Below are 17,214 nucleotides of genomic sequence, written 5' to 3' on the forward strand. Positions count from 1 at the left end.
GGTTTCATTTCTGTAGCAGGATTTTATTTTAAACAATGAGAATGTACATACTTTGTTTAATAAAAATGTATAAAAGTTTAATTCTATATTTTGGAAATAAATTACACAATATCCCCCATCTTCTTCATTGTTTTTAAAGCTTTGTGCACAGGAGTCTCCATGAGAAGGCTGCCGTTCTTCTTCCACTCTGGAGAATCAGGGAGCCCCTGGTCTGGAAAGAAACCAAATAAACGCAAATATAACAAGTAAATGTAAGTTCATGAAAACTGACAAATCAGATTTGTTAGAAGTATCTACATTTAAATATGTAAAGTTTGATTATTCCTGTCCAGACACCGATTCATTTTGATGTATTTCATACATGCCTTCCACCCGGCAAGTCAATTTAACATTTTATTATTGTGAACTACCTTATTGAACTATTGAACGGATATTTTTTCCTCTTAGTCTCCTAAATGATGATGTGCACACTAATTTGAATGAAGTAATTTAAGTGTGTGAGCTCTAGTGTGATGTTCTAAAGAAGAATGCCAGCAACCAGTGGTTGTACTGAGTTGCGGAATAGAAAGAGATCACTGATGCGGTCAACAGTGTGGCCGTTTTTAAAATCAGACTCCAGCTGAAGTTTAATTTATACATCCTTGACATATGTATTCTCCTAACAGTAATATATAGGCTTATATTGGAATCTCTAAGGCCGAGAGTTTATGCAGTTTTTTATGGCACCCTGTTTTCCTGTGCGATGTTGTTGTAATAAACCCCACAGGCTAAAACAATGTTGCAGACTTTTTCTGGCGTGTATAGTAGAGTCGTCCCCCCCCCCCCCCCCCCCCACTGTGGCTCGTGTGTGTAGGCTACGTGTGCACTATTGCTCGGCTCATAGGTCTTCTAAAAGAGCCAGATCTGCCATTGTCAATACATGATCAACTCATGACTTCTCCTTCTCCTGTTACAGGCTGCACCGCAAGTCCACACCGACTCGAAAAAACGTGCATACGCGAGGTCAGACCAAACGTGAGATTTTTTTTTGCAGCCTACGCTCAAGTTCAAATTGATAAATGCCGAGCTTTGCTTAGGAATCGGCGTACGCCCGTCCTAAGCCTGTTTTAGGTCGTACGCACGTTTCATAAATGAGGGTCACTGTGTCTACAGTTAACAGGCATATATTGTATTATGGATTATACACACAATGCCTATAAAAAGTATTCCACCCCCCTTGAATGTTTCACCCTTTTTGTTTTTTATACATGAAATTATTGTCAGTATAATTTGGCTTTTTTGCCGAGAATCTGTACATATCCATAGTTATCTGCTTTGAGGAACTTCTGCAGTATAAAAGTCCTACCTTCACATTCAAAGTGGACTCGTGTGGGAAGACATCGGGTGTGGTCCGTGTACTCCAGCGAGCAGAGAACAGCCATCTTCTCTCTCGGCACCGTGAACATCAGCACCAGTAAGGAACACAAAGCGTTACTCTCCATCACTTTCACAGACTTATGGAGTTCCTTTTAAAACAAGCAGGAAGAAAGGGTCAATGTGTTATTTTATCAGAACAATTTTTTTTTTAAACTACCGTTATTATAGTTCATGTTCCTATAAGAGATCAGCAAGTGAAATACTTAATTTCTTGCACTTGATTTATCTAGATTTTTGCAGATGTGCAAAAATCCCTGCAGGTTTAATTAGGTTGATATTTGTTGGTCAATTATACATCATAATAATTGCTTCATAACTAGTATGTTGTCAGAATTACAAAAATAAACTAAATGACACAAATGCTTTATAGGCTGCAAAATGTACAAAATGCCCAAAGATATTACATGTACGTTTATAGAAACTATAAAAGCCATCAAATATTAACATTGGAAACATAGAACCAAGGAAGTATTTTTGGTATTGGTATTTTTACTTTAAACTGCTTAAACATAATTATTAGTTGATTATTAAAACTGTTGCCAATTAATTCTGCGGATTGACTTATCAATTAATTTTTCTACCTTTCATACAATAAAGTTATATTTTAAATAAGTTACTGTTTAATAATAAATTCTACCATTCAACAGTCATGTGTCCTGCCTCTGCATTATTTTTGTTACTAATTTGGGTGAACTTGGCCAAGAATTAATATGTTATTATTAGAAAATGTATCTAACATTAGTATCTGATGGTTTGTTTTGGAAAACTCTTAATATTGACACACACACACCACACACACACACACACACACACACACAAAACCACACCACACACACACACACACACACACACACACACACACACACCACACAAGTACCTTAACAAGCTTCAGCTGCTGCTTGCGAGCGGCGAAGGCGTTGAGATGTTGGCTGAGGGGGTCTAGAAGAGTCCGGATGTCCGTCTGCATGTTGCTCTGCTCGGCCAGGCTCTTTAATGGAATGAACGGGGGAATGTTATCACGACTGATCCTCACAGTCGGCTTCAGGTCCATCTCCAGGTTGTAGTTTTCTAAGTAGACGCCATTGTAGGCCGTTGTCACAGACACGCACAATCCTTTACCTTGACGGGTCTTTATGACGCTGTACCCACCTGAATGACATCACGAGGGACAATGAAGACATATTAATAAAGAATCTGAAATAGATACAGTAAGGGTCACACACATTTTAATATATATGATTGATAGATAGATAGATGCCATTCATTTAACATCTCACTATTAAATATACAATAAATAGGTGAATGACATGAGTACCAATGATGTCATGAGCATGCAGGAGGTCTTTCAGTTGTGTATGTCTGGCCATCAGCCGCAGTAGTTCTGAGTTCTCAGAGTCTTCAGCCATTTCCTCATCCTCCTCTTCTTCATGTGCGCATTGTTTGTCCATAGATGCCCTCAGTTTCTGGAGACTCTGTGACAGGACGGTGTAACCAGCACCAACAAGAAAACACAAGTGCAGCATTATAAATACAGTTAATACAGGTTTTTTTGTTTTAATTTAGGTCCTTCAAATCTTCAATGATCCAAGAAGTATTTGGATTCCTTTACGTGAGTAAGTAGTGTGACTTGTGTGAGCATTGTGTCACCTTGTGTGTCTCTATCTCTGCCTTCAGCTGGTCTCTCTGGGTCCTCAGCGCTTCAGCTTTAGCCTTCAGCTCCTTCACACGACTCGGCTGCTGACGTTCACTTTTACGGCTTCTTGCCTGAACTTCTAGCAGACTCAGGTGACTCAAAACACCTGCGAAAAAGGGAAACACTTCTACTGGATGAACTTTCAAACGACAGAAGTGAACGTTGTTGTTAGACGGGGGACTATGTTTGCTTCAGCTAGCATTAAGCTAACGGCTCATCAAAACAAACTACTCCCAGCCATCTGTGTCGGCCATACAACAACGGCAAAGTAGCGTTACACGATCCAGGTTACCTTTCGTAGACGCTCCATCCATGATTCGCAAGTCTTTTTCTTTATTTTGTGTTGCTTCCGAGATGAAAACATCCAGTACAAACTGCGGATTTTTTTGGATTTTGGCGGCGGCTGCGTCATCATTTGTAGCCCCGCCCCCAGAATCAACCCCCGGAAGAGATTTCAAAACAACCATGTGTTGCGTGGACAGAAAGATTAGCCTGCAGGTAGGTTAATTTAACGCTTTATGAACACAACAAAAGAGGTAAAAACATGTCAGTTAATCGTATAGCGAATGAGCGTATTGGATGGTCTGCAGTTCTTGTTTTTAGCCGTAAAGATGTTGTTTATAACTAACTAACGTAGTGCTCTTGAATGTCTCCGTATGCAGCATGGTTAGCCCAACCCGGATTACAACAGGATGTGTTAAGGTGAGCCTGTCTCATGTTATTTCATTTGGTCGTATCTTTCTCACTACATTTTCAGAGATAAGATATTATTTCCTGCTGTTCGCATTTCTTCATGTTCAGTCCAGTTAAGCAACTTTAGATTTATTTTCCTACGCAGCTCGCTATGAATCAGCACCATCATCTCTTCAAGTCATTTGAATTAGTATCCCTACATTATTCCTTCCTGTAGTACCTTACCGTTCATTTATCAGGTCCAAGGTTATTAATTTGTCATGTGCACAACCGTTACAGAAGAATTCGTTGCAAATACAAAAGCTCATTCACCATCTAACAATTATCATTAAATACCTAAAGAGGAAACCACGCAATTAAAAGCAAAATCTGATGATTTTATTAAGTAGCTGATTCCAGATTATCAATTGAGAGGATTTTCTGGTTGTATATCACATATTAGCTGAGTATATTGGAGGTTTGGGCTGTTGATCAGACAAAACAAGACATTTGTCAAATTAGGCTCTGGGAAATGGCAAAGGGTATTTTTACTAATGATTAAATATTTGTTATTATATGGCCAAAGACAAATAATAACAACAATAACGGCATAATTTGAGTTGAATTTAATTTAAAATGTTCCTGTCTGTATAGTGGTCTTTTTTTTAATACATTTGTTGTGCTTCAGAGATTGCTTGCTGCTGCTTGTCTTTTGTGGTGCAGTATCTTGCAGTATACACTAAGGCAGTAGAGGGCAGAGTAGCAGGGCGCCTCCCAGTTCCAAACCAGTATTTTTGGATCAGCACAAGCAGGGGAAAGTTGACACAAAGGTTGTGACCTCGGTTTGTTTACAGACTGGAGGTTGCTTCGTGTAACGCTGCTTTTCAGCTTCAGTTCAGTTTAGGTGGTTTCACCTTCTCTCTGTTTGGGAAAGAACAGCAACGGCTCAGGGAATCCAGGGCATGAGGAGAGTACAGGGGGTGTGTAGGAAGAGGTTTATCTTTTTGCCAATCAAGTGAAGTGATTTGTTTATGATAACAAATAGTTGGATAGAGTTATACATCGGGCTACAACATGCCAGGAAAAGCTAATGCACCCCCCCCCCCCCCCCCCCCCCACACACACACACACACACACACACACACACACACACACATTTAATCAGTGTTTTCAATTTCCTTTCTTCAAGGCTCCTGGACTCTCCTGACTGATGGGTGTGAACAAAGACACTTCTCATCTGACTGACTGTGCGTCTGCAGGAGAACTTCTTCGACTGCAGCCCAGACTTCAAGACAATCAACATGGACCCGTCCTACCAGAAGCACTTTACGGTTGCAGACTATGTGATATTTGCAGTCCTGCTTGCTGCATCGATGGGCATCGGGCTATACCATGCTCTTTCAGGCGGACGTCAGCGCACCACCCAGGAGTTCTTGATGGCAGACAGGAGCATGAGGTGTCTCCCTGTTTCCCTGTCGCTCATCGCCTCATTCCAGTCTGCGGTGGCGATCATAGGCGTACCAGCAGAAATCTACACTCACGGTACTCAGTACTGGTTTATCGGCTGCGCCTATATTCTGGGCCTCCTCATTCCTGCTCATATATTCATTCCTGTGTTGTACAGACTGCGGCTTTCCAGCACGTACCAGGTATGCGGTGGCAGATTTTGTTTTTGATGTGAGAGTTCATAGGTTGGTGTGAATCCTTCATGACCTACAGTTCTCATGTTGTTTTGTTTGACAGTATCTTGAAATGCGCTTCAGCAAAGCAGTGCGCATCTGTGGGACTTTGACCTTCATCTTTCAGACAGTGAGTGCAACATTTTACATAACAAAGTGAAGGTCCCAATTTTTATCTCCCAATAACAACTCCAATACTTCAACTCAGGCTATCAGTAAGTTCTAAGTACCAATCTGATACCAGTTCTGTTTCTCTCCCAAATTAATATGCATATCTCACTTCATAGAACTATTTGGAATATTTTTTATGTAAGGTAACAAGAGGCAAGGGATTGCCACACTGTTAAAAGCTCAAAGGGGACAACTCACTTTTCAGTGCTTGTGCATGTACATTAGGGTATCTGGAATGCCTGCCAACCAAAGTAAAAAGAAATCCCTAGTCTATGAGTATACCACTAACAAGGCTCAAAATAGCACGTCCACGGTAGCATAATGAGGGTCCCTACATGTAAACCGAATTATTGAGGATTTTGTAAGTGTACAGACAGTTTATTAAAAAGAGAGTTTATAAAGACTGTACAGTATGGAATACAGGCAGGCGCCATCATGGGAAAAGATTGACATCTTTTCATCTCACTCTCGGCCTGAAAGCAAATAAACGTACTGTATTTCCAAAAATGTCCAACCATTTTTTTTTTTTTTTCTTCAAACAAGGTAATTATCACCCTGTTACCAATCCAGTGGATAAGATTGGTGCATCATTGTAAAAAAGCCTTGTATGAGCCTCTTTGGTTAATGGTTTTTGTTTGTTTGGTTTCAACCTCCTACCAGTTGGGGCAGTAGTGCACTGTCTATTAAACAAGGTGTTACAATCAGAAAGTAACTGCTCCAAACAGTCTATGAACTGCACTCAGGCGTTGCATTGACTGGAGAAACAAACTGTTTTTGTTTTATGAGAGGAAAGTAGTATAATAGGAGCTAAGTATTAGAAAAGGACACTTTACTACACGCATCTAAACTAATCAAGAAGGCAACTGTGGTGTCGTTCTTTTTAAAAGCAAAGTTTCCCAAACCTTTCCTATGAAGTGCATAGTTTCTGATTTGTCTCTTACTTGCCAGGTTATCTATATGGGACTCTGTGTGTATACCCCTGCCTTTGCACTAAATGCAGGTAAGAAAAGTTCATGGATTTCACTCTCACCTAGTGACTTTGAATTGATGAGATTGGTGGTTCAATGTGTTGCTGCATTTTCTTTCAGTTACTGGATTTGAATTATGGGGAGCAGTGCTGGCCACCGGCCTAGTGTGCACATTGTACACAACAATGGTGAGTTAGTTTGGTTAGTCATTTCCATGCAGCTTAATTTAACATTCTAACATTTAAATGAAATAATCCCTCTTTTTTTGTGTTTTTGGTATCTTAACGGGCCTAGTATGAGGTGTCTTGTCTATCTTGAACGCTCAGGAGGGACTTTACCCCCCTTTTAAAAAATACCACCCAAAGTTCTATAGAATTATAGTTTTCTTTGTCAAAAATGAAATGCTGAGTATTTTATCTGAGAAAAGTGTCAAAATGGCTCTGCATGAATGCATTACTAGAAAGAATTGTTGTTGACAGAAAGAATTTGAATCTAGAAGAATATATTAGCATGTATTAGATTCATTTCCCATGTGTCTTGTCTGCTCCTGACAGGGTGGTTTGAAGGCTGTCATCTGGACAGACGTCTTCCAGACCGTTGTGATGTTCGCAGGGCAGTTGGCTGTCATCGTGGTGGGAGTGCAGCAGGCTGGAGGAGTGTCTGAGGTCTGGAGGAAAGTCAGGGAAGGAAACCGCATCTCTGCTCTCGAGTGAGTCCATACTGCAGCATAGTGTGGCAGAATGACCAGGAGGAGGAACGGCTGAAGAAATCTGTACACAAATGCATCATGGGAATCAGTTCTGTAATGTTATATATATCTATATATATATCTCCTTTACTGGATTCAAAGAAACACTTATTTTTCTTTTGGTTTCATGTGGATTATAGCCCTTGGTGGTGTATGGCAACCTCCTATTTTTCTATACCTCGATATATTGCACAGGACAGAAAGTATTATTTTAATGGGGAAAAATTACAGTACATATTATATCTTTAAGTGAACAAATAAACACATTACAATAAACATCTGGTCAGCACATAAAGTTACTAAATAACACAAATCCATGTAACCAATTGTAAAGAACTGTAAAATCATTTTAATTATGCTCAAGACGATATTTTTAAGTTCAAGCACATAAAGTTTTAGGATTAGCCATTTAATACAAAACAAAAACATAATTTTTATTGGAAAACCCGAGACACAACAAAATCTAACTTCTCTGGAATGACTAGTTTTGATTTTTGAATAAATCAAATATATACATACACCACTTGTTTTTTTTTGAATCAACATGGAGATAAATTTCTATACACGTATTGATATTTATTACACCTTAGATTACATTGACTGCTATGGAGATGATACACCGTCTCGTATCGTCGCGTTGGTGTAAGCTGGCCGTTTTCAGGGTGCGCACAACCACGGAAGGCTTGTATCATGTGGATGTGCCAACAGTTTTGTTGTCATTACTTAGAATTCCCCATGGGGGAGATGGAAACTATGCACTGTAGCTTTAACAGTACCGAGACATTTAGTTTTAAAGTATTAAAGCATTGTTTCTGTATTGTCTTTTCTCTCGTGTTCAGCCTTAACCCAGATCCTACCGAGAGACACACCTTCTGGACTCTAGGAGTTGGGGGAATCTTTCTCATGCTGTCTCTGTACGGAGTGAACCAGGCTCAGGTCCAAAGATATCTCAGCGCGCGCACAGAGAAAGAGGCTGTCAGGTACGCACGCTGTTGATTTTCACTGTGATGCTAAAGAATGGTCCTTTCTGCCCGCAGGCTGTTACAACACGATAGTGTTTCCACCCCCACATTTGCTGTTCAAAATATCTCATGTCAGGTAGGTATATTTCTTGTACAAAATCTTTTGCTGCACAAGAAGTGTGCCCACAAAAACACAAAACTTTGTCAACACAAACTCGGGGGGGGGAATACATTACCGTAATGGCTAGAGCTAATTTGTATTCCATATCTTGGTCACAGTTTTTGTTAAATGTATCAAAATATGAATTAAAAGTAAACTCTAAAAAGTTCAATGCAAACAACCACAGTAACGCTGTGTTCATAAATCGCAGGTCTTTCCATTAATTTAGGCTGCGGCGGTGGGGGCGGCAGACAGGAACCGTACAATAAATGCAGCTGCCTCGGATCAGATTTTCTAGTGTGACTGGGACCAAGGGGGTGTTTAGCAAAACAGATTACCAAAAGAGGAACTCAAAAAGGCCTCATAAAAGCCTATTAATTCACTTTAACAACCAGTTTGACTACGTTTTCCCTTACTGCAGGTCTTGCTACATGGTATTTCCTTCCCTGCAGTTGGCTCTGGCTCTAAGTTGTGTCATGGGACTGGTCATGTTTGCACGTTACTGTGGAGAGGATCACTCTGACAAGCTGGGCACCTCTTCAAAGGATGCAGTGAGTTTCAGTTTATTTCCTCTTTTTAATGTTGTTATCGACCAAATCTGCTTCTTTTTTTTTGTGAAACGGGGATTTTTTCATGCAGAGTTATGTAAAAACTCTCCAGGACACACAGGTTTAACAGTAAAATTTCAGGAGCATGAGTATTTGCCTATTTCTGTTTCTTCTAACACATTAGGCTCGTTATGTAAATGTTCTATCACCAAGATTACACTGTCAGGTTTGTATTCTTTCTGGTGGCTAACACAATTATACATTGCAAACTAAATGGTTTTAGTTTTTTTTCCTTCAACGTGTTTTCCACAGATGGTGATATACTTTGTGATGGACATGCTGCAAGGTCTGCCTGGACTACCTGGACTGTTTATCGCGTGTTTGTTCAGTGCAGCTCTCAGGTACAGGACCTTCCACACAGTATACGGTGTACACACATACACACATATATATACAATATATATATCTATAATATATATATATATATATATATATATATATATATATATATATATATATATATATATATATATATAATATATATATGTGTATGTATATATATTATATACATATACATATATATTGTAGTATATATATTATATATATATAATAAAAACATTTTTGTGAGCATCACAGTTTGGTTGTGTCCCTTTCACCATAACTGGGGAAGAGTCGGTATAGAATCCAATATCACAGGCAACTTATTTAATAGTTCAGTGAACTTTAAACATTTTAAGGAGGCCTAGATGAAGTTAGAGGGGTCGCTGACGTGGTTTGACTTGAGTAAAAGTTAATTTGAATAAAGGTTTGTTGTTTCACTTACCTATTGAGCTATGGTGTTTTATTAGTTATGATGAGACTGTTCTGAGCCCACAGTTAAACCAAACAACACTGACTGAACTAGTTATTGTTCTGTAATGACACCTCCGGAATTATAAATAAAATGCATTTTATCACAGACTTTTAATCTTAATTCTACTTGTATACACCCAGCTAAAACAAATGCAGTCTCATACAACAGCTGCACGGCCACATCCTCCAAAATGACTATACTATACTAATATACTATAACATTCTAACCCTCATAAAGTTCAGATTAATAGCATGAACATTTTGATTTTATTAGAATCTATTAGACAGCTTGTATGCAGTTATTGATATCAAATCCATCAATTCATCAAACAGTACTGGTTATCCTGAAAAAGAACATGTGCAATGCATTCATGTTTGAAGCTTATGAGAAAGCTTTAATTCAAATCTGCCAGTTCTCTTCCTGCTCGGTGTAAAACCCTTTTTTATTGCAGTTACTTAAACTGAATGTATTGGTAGTAAGAGTAAGTTCAGAAGGTGAATAATAAACATACATTTTTATTGTTACTTCATGTATTTTGGAGATGGCAGTACTAGTAAGTACAGTATATATGTTTTGCTTTTCCTGTGCAGCACCATCTCTTCTGCTTTCAACTCTTTGGCCACTGTAACAATGGAAGACCTCATCAAACCACATTTCCCCACCATGACCGAGGCAAGAGCAACCCTGCTGTCCAAAGCCTTAGGTTAGCTCTCCGAAGCGCACCAGTGCACGATACAGAGCTGCAAAATAATAATTATTAAGTTTTAACTTGTATCTCCTCTACAAGCTATGTCATATGGGCTGCTGTGTCTGGCCATGGCCTATCTCACACACCTAATGGGGGATTCAGTTCTACAGGTGAGCTCACAGGTGGTCAATGGTCAAATAATAATATATATAATATTTCTCACTAAGTATGCACCGACTGTTATTATGTTTGATCTCCAGGTGGCTTTGAAGATCTTTGGGATGGTTGGTGGTCCTATTCTTGGTCTGTTTTGTCTCGGGATGTTCTTCCCGTGGGCCAACTCCACCGTAAGCCAAATCAAGTCAAGTCATCTTTTTTTATATAGCACATTTAAAACATCAAAAGGTGACCCAAAGTGTTAAGGCAGAGGGTTTAAGATCTGCCTCAATACAGATAAATAACATTACAGAGATAAAAGGTACATACCATGCAACAATACAACAATGTAAAACAAAACTGACATGATAAGCCAAAGTCAAGTCAAGAAATAGGAAGTTAGGAAAGAAGGATCAAATCAGGAATAGATTAAAAAGCAGTGTAGAGAATAAAAAAGAAGGTGAACAGGGGACTTGACAGAAGCCAAGCAGCCTTAAACTGAACTAAAAGCCAGTAAAAAATGGTAGGTCTTAAAATCAGATTTAAAATTGTGGAACAAGATTTTACTTGGGGCGGGAGGCTGTTCCAGAGCCAGGGAGCAGCAGCAGAAAAAGCTCGGCCACCGTTGGTTTTGAAGCATGAGTGAGGAGTTGTCGCTGTGAGGATGACCTGAGCACACAATATGGAGTTAGCAGGTCGGTGATGTATTGTGGAGCTAGTCTGTTTAAGGCTTTTAAAAAGAAATTGTGATATTTTAAAATCTATTTTGTATTTCACTGGTAACACTGCAGGTTGAACCTCATTATTGGGATCTGTTGGGAAGTCAATCATGGGGCAATATGCTGTGGGCCAACATTGGCATATAACTGCTATGCTTATTTTGGTCAATATGATCATGGATTAAAACACGGACGTAATGAAGTAATGGCTACTTGCTGGGATTTAGAGTAGAACTAATGTCACTTTTCCTTTTCAACTGTTTTGTTCTAGTTTTTTTTTTTTAGAGACATGAGCCGTTTAAAGTGTTCAGTATTTCAAACAACCAAAAACAAATCAGAGAACAATGTGTATATTTTGTCCCTCTTTCCCACATGGATTCAAATGTAGAAAAAGCCGCCTCTTGCTCCTCTTGAGTCTGTAGTTCATGTTTCACATTGAACACATCCTTTACAGACTCAGATTCAGCTGTTATTTTGTGACGCCGCCACTAGCGGGACAAATGGCCGTCGGCCTTATGGTAAATTTACCCTGCAGACTTGGTTTTTGAAACTTAATACAACAATGACTCAGGGCCCTGCGGCCGCTGTATTCACGCTCAGGCTAGTCCCTGAGCCAGAGTATTTTGGCTGGGGATTTTCTGAAAAATGAGTTAAAATGTGCACCTAATCTGGATAGAAACTCGACTGACTGGCATCCAGTTTGATTGTATGTGCATACAAGGGGTTATTCTTTTAATCATTTAGATGTTTTTTTGGACCTTGTGTGGGATCCCGACCCCATGTTGAAAAACACTCCTTACAGTTTTTTCATTCCTAATTGTAATCCAATAGGAATCATTCCTATTATGCTGTGTTTTATCTGACATCATCATATGACAATATAAACCTTTTGGCAACTAAATTTAGTTAGATAGGTAAATCGTTTATCATCCCACCACCTGTATCTGTGTTAAGTTTTAGTTTTCCTGTTACCAGGGAGCGTTGGCAGGTCTGGGGACCGGTCTGGCTTTGGCTTTTTGGGTTGGCATCGGGAGCATCGTCACTCGTAGCGCCAGCACAAGACCGTTGCCGCCCTGCAGAGCCGCCCTGCTGTCAGACAACACGACCACTGCCATTCATGCCGCGCTCCTTAATGTTACTCTGAGGTACGCAGGCAGCACAGTGTTTAGTTTTGACTGTGGTCATTTCGCAAGTTCATCATTTCTTTCTCTGTTCTTTAGCCGACCCTCTGGACTGAAGAGATTTTATTCATTGTCCTACATGTGGTACAGTGCATTCAGCTGCTTCATCGTCATTCTAATAGGCCTGATCATCAGCTTCCTCACAGGTGGGCGAGTTCTTACATGTACATATGTTCTCTATGATTTACAATCAATTTTTTGGGGGGGGGGGCATTTTAGGCCTTTGATTGACAAGACAGATGAAGTTATGAAAGGGGAGAGAGAAGGGGGGGTGACATGCAGCAAAAGGCCGCAGGCCGGACTCGAACCCGGGCCGGCTGCGTCGAGGAGTAAACTTCTATATATGGGCACCTGCTCTACCAACTGAGCTATCTGGGTGCCCATTTACAATCAATTTTAGTATTAACTTTCAAATGTTTTCTGTCTAGGCCCTATGAAAGAAGAAGATGTAGCACCAGGCACACTCTATCCCTTGTTAGGGAAACTGCTTTGCTTTCTACCGGAACACCTCAGAAAGAAGCTCTGCTGCGTGACTCCTCTGGGACACACGGTCAGTAAAACGCTCAAGTTTAATTACAGGATGAGCAACACATTTGAAAAACACCTCATAACAATTCCTACAATGAAATTACTTAAAGATTGACTTCCTCTCAGAAGTAATGTTAAGAATTATCCTGATCAGTCAAAAGTTAGGAGCAATCCTCCACTATTGCAATACAAGTAGATGTTTAACATAAGACTGTAACCGGCAAAACGCTATAATTAAAGAAAGATTATAAGCTCGGTTTGGAGTTGAGAGTTTGCAGTGATCTGCGCAAAAAGATATCACCACAGAGAAGTTATATCAAACAACTGTTTCAAGTGCAAACTACCAAAATCTGAACACGATCTTGTAGGTGTTGGATGAACGCTGTACCATACCTGGACTTAATGTCTTTTCACAGCAAGTGAGGATTTTAAGAGTTTTAATTAGCAGCACATGAGACGGACGTGTTGATATCTTTCAGTCAGGAACACTCGTCAGAGGTTTAACCATTTGTTGCAACAAATGAAAATACAGTCACGCTTGGCGCTGATGGCTCTGCTCTGAGGATGCTCCCTGGTTTAGCCAAACAGCATGATGGGCCAAATATAGTAGTATACAATAGTGTAAAATATGAATGACGTTTTTTGCTTAGAATTCACAACAATTCTCTGCCACAATTTTTTTTGTCCACAACAAAATAAATTGGCAGTACCAAAGATTTGTTAGCACAATGCACATCACCACAAGCCTGTACACATAGAGGCTTCAATGAAGAGAGCATGCAAGAGCATCGCAGCACCTGGGAGCACTTTAAAACACACTTATTTTATACAGTCTGTTTAAAACTCACAGAAGAAAGTAGTCAGCTAGTAAGTGAGAATATATATATTTATAATATATATTTAAAATGTACGTACAAACACACAGGCCTAGCCCAAAGCACGCCATTAAATAATAGCAACGTTGGTGAAGCAGGGATCAGTAAAAAGAGAGTCCTGTTTAAATGAGCCGGGCTGCCTTTTTGTGTGAGAGTGGACCGTGATCACTTTGTGAATGGAGAGAATTGAAGATTACAGCTGGGGCGGATGGTGTCATGGCTGTAGGAGCATCTTTACAGCTCGTAGTTGTCACATACTTGTAGTATTTAATTCCTAGTTATGAGTAGTGGTTAACATCACTTCATTCTTCTATATTCACCTTTTTAATGATCTTTTTAATTATTATTTAAGCTCTCAGCACAACAAAGGCCTTCACAAAACAAAGAATCCAATGGGCTGGCCTTCCCACGAGAGGACAAACCATCCCAGACAGAGACGGACACATTTTTTCCTGAGACTCATACACCTCTTGTGGAGCATGAAACAACTGTGTGATATCACAGTAGTTTCATGTCTGGCTGGAAAGTCTGTACACTTAGCACTTGGACTCAAACAATATGGATTTTGTATTTCTCTTTTTATTGCCTTTGCTGTGTGATGAACGATGTCATTTGCATTGTCAAATGCTGCAATGCCGCAACAAGGTCAAAGCTGAATAATGTCCAGTCGACACAGGGTTGTTTAAAGAAGAGTTTTAATTTTACAGAAACAAGTTTCATTTATGCAGTATTTTAAAGTGTATGAGTTATGTTTATATTTGGGTTAAGGCAATACCCCAGTTCCACAAACACCATGTAAACACCTTGTCCAACCTTAGAATCAGAGTTCTCATAACACAGTAAACAGACCTAAATAACCGCTTCTGTAACTGGGGAATGTTTTGCATGTATACAACTTAACGAGGGTAAGATCTGGTTGCACGTCTGCAGATGCTCCGTAGGTTCCCTCGACGAGTTGTAAAGAAAATTAGAACAAGTAGGTCTGCTTAGTTCTTTTGGGGACGGATTGTAGAGTTGTTACAGAGAATGTGTCCAGCATTTTCTCATCAGATAAACAATCACTCACATTCACACACCAAATTGTATTTTTTTTATTTTTAAACTGTAGGCTAAGTCTGATGTATCTCATATCCTAGCCCTGCTTCCTTTGAGTGGCTTTGTCACTTGTCAGGCCGCCGTTGGAAATGATTTGCCTGTGTAAAAAACAACAACAATTAATTGGGAACACATGCCCATTTCATACTCCTCTCCATCATCATCATCATCCTCATCCTCATCCTCCTCTCACACTATCCCCTCCAACCTCCCTATAATCTTTTTTCAGAGCTACCTTGTCCTCTCTGGGCTCAGACTTTTCCCAGGGAACAGTGAACGTAGCGCACATCAGGTCAAACGTGTGGCCGAGCCCAGGCTCCTGCAGTAGCAGTTAGCGGTGGGGAAACAAATGATTTGCGTATGTATCGTAATTTTTTGTGTGTGTTTTACAATCGATTATTTTCCCCAGAATCAATATTTATTTATATATATTTTTTACCCTTGTTTGTCAGTACCGCTCCGGCTACTACATCATATCCGTTTCCAGCAAAACGGAGCGAAAACACGTTGTATGCTTCTTTACAAATGAAATGTCTGACTGTCTGACTGACTGACATGTGATGTGTATTCTTTTTAGAAAACAATTTAGATTTTTATGTAACTTTTGTTTTTGTTAAAGTAGGAAAAGAAGATCACAAGAATACTGTCGAATCAACTTCCAGAATCGCAATAAATTGAAATCGAATCAATGTTAGAAAATGCCAACTAGAAATGTTTTATACCGATATACATTCTATACTTGACTACTGTTTAACACTACTGCAGCTGTATGAGATGACCTGTGTGAGATGGTAGTGCCTCACTTTTTAAGGATGTATGTGTGAATTTTGTCTGTATTGCAGCTGAAATACTGAATACTTTTTTTTAAAGGATTAAAGATGATGTACAGCTCCCTTACATTGTTTTGTCCTCTTATTTAAATTTTCTGCAACTGAAAAATAATTTTAGTTGTGTCTCCTGGCTAAAGTTAAGTCTTTCCTGAACAGGCCGATCTAGAAAAGGCGATTCATGCTTTTATTAGTTCAAGGTTGGATTACTGTAATGCTCTTTATGTTGGTCTGAACCAAACCTCCATCTCACGTCTTCAGCTTGTGCTAAATGCTGCTGTTCACTTTTTAATAAATGCATCTAGACGTGCACACATTCTCTACACCTTCCATTGACTACCTGTCCGTTTTTAGAATTGATTTTATTTTGGTTTTCAAGGCCTTAAAAGCTTTCAATGGAGTATTTTATTTTGTAGTATTGATACTTTTACTAAAGTATAGCACTTTTCACCATTGCATGTTTTTAGAACATGGATCATTCTTAGGGTTAATATTTTGGCCTCTGCACCTTTTGATTTTGACTTTTCAACTTTATGAACGTTTACAAGATAAATGCTTTATAATATGTTTTTTGGTCTTTTAGAAATGCTTTGCATGTGACCCTTTACTATATCAGTCTTGGGATAATGTTTATATATTTAACTTATTTATTTAACTAGGAATTTTTTTTTAAGATACAAATACAAATACGCCCTATGGCAGAATTTCATATGTATGTACCTACGATTTGGATTTCATGAGTCATCAGCCACATTATTCCAAATAGCCTCCCAGTACAGAGTCACATTAATGAACAACATTTACATATTGCACAATAACATGACTGACATGAGCCAGATAAAGCTGCAATCAGTTAGCAACCTCCTTCGGACAGTTGACTTTACATCTGGTTCATATTTGATAATATGGTCGCACCCAGGTTGTGCATATGTAATGTCATTTATTTATGGTAGTACAATATGTTATACATTTTGATAATACTGTACATCCTGTGTTTGGATTTGATTGGGTCAAAAAGTCAAGTATACAAATAAGTTTTTGACCCAATGCTTTACTGAACCCACTGACTTTATTTTGAGCATATCATCAACATTTGATGAGCATTATCTAATATAGTGTGTATAATGTTGGGCTTTTACTTGCCGCATATTGATTAAAAGCCTCCTAATTACAATTTGACTGACACATCTGAGATCTTTGCTGTGAGCTCAGAGTTCAAATTGGGTTGTTTGGAGCTATAGCTATATAAAAAGGCCAACATGACATGCCATAAAA

General features: G+C 39.1%; 2 protein-coding genes across 5 annotated transcripts; one reads left to right on the forward strand and one right to left on the reverse strand.

The window, feature by feature from the left end:
• Positions 1 to 10: 10 nt before the first annotated feature.
• cenpo (centromere protein O) lies at positions 11 to 3,630 on the reverse strand. Its single transcript, XM_032500874.1, has 6 exons — positions 3,402 to 3,630; positions 3,064 to 3,215; positions 2,732 to 2,888; positions 2,294 to 2,565; positions 1,346 to 1,505; positions 11 to 211 (listed from the first exon to the last, which is right to left on the reverse strand). Exons 1-6 carry the CDS (start codon positions 3,574 to 3,576, stop codon positions 102 to 104), a joined length of 1,026 nt encoding a protein of 341 aa, XP_032356765.1. The 5' UTR covers positions 3,577 to 3,630; the 3' UTR covers positions 11 to 101.
• Positions 3,402 to 16,005, forward strand: slc5a6b (solute carrier family 5 member 6). Of its 4 annotated transcripts, none has more exons than XM_032500844.1 (18): positions 3,402 to 3,607; positions 3,772 to 3,811; positions 4,971 to 5,323; positions 5,406 to 5,430; positions 5,525 to 5,590; positions 6,580 to 6,631; positions 6,720 to 6,787; positions 7,154 to 7,308; positions 8,187 to 8,327; positions 8,891 to 9,020; positions 9,330 to 9,418; positions 10,461 to 10,573; positions 10,658 to 10,728; positions 10,819 to 10,905; positions 12,409 to 12,578; positions 12,654 to 12,760; positions 13,043 to 13,164; positions 14,370 to 16,005. In XM_032500844.1, exons 3-18 carry the CDS (start codon positions 4,992 to 4,994, stop codon positions 14,511 to 14,513), a joined length of 1,872 nt encoding a protein of 623 aa, XP_032356735.1. In that variant the 5' UTR covers positions 3,402 to 3,607; positions 3,772 to 3,811; positions 4,971 to 4,991; the 3' UTR covers positions 14,514 to 16,005. The 4 variants fall into 4 exon arrangements, with proteins under 4 accessions (XP_032356735.1, XP_032356736.1, XP_032356734.1 ...); XM_032500843.1 differs by lacking the exon at positions 3,402 to 3,607 and adding an exon at positions 4,715 to 4,761; XM_032500845.1 differs by having other exon boundaries at positions 4,971 to 5,430.
• Positions 16,006 to 17,214: the final 1,209 nt, after the last annotated feature.

Source organism: Etheostoma spectabile, chromosome 20 (assembly GCF_008692095.1).
Source record: "Etheostoma spectabile isolate EspeVRDwgs_2016 chromosome 20, UIUC_Espe_1.0, whole genome shotgun sequence".
Classification (NCBI taxonomy): Eukaryota; Metazoa; Chordata; class Actinopteri; order Perciformes; family Percidae; genus Etheostoma; species Etheostoma spectabile.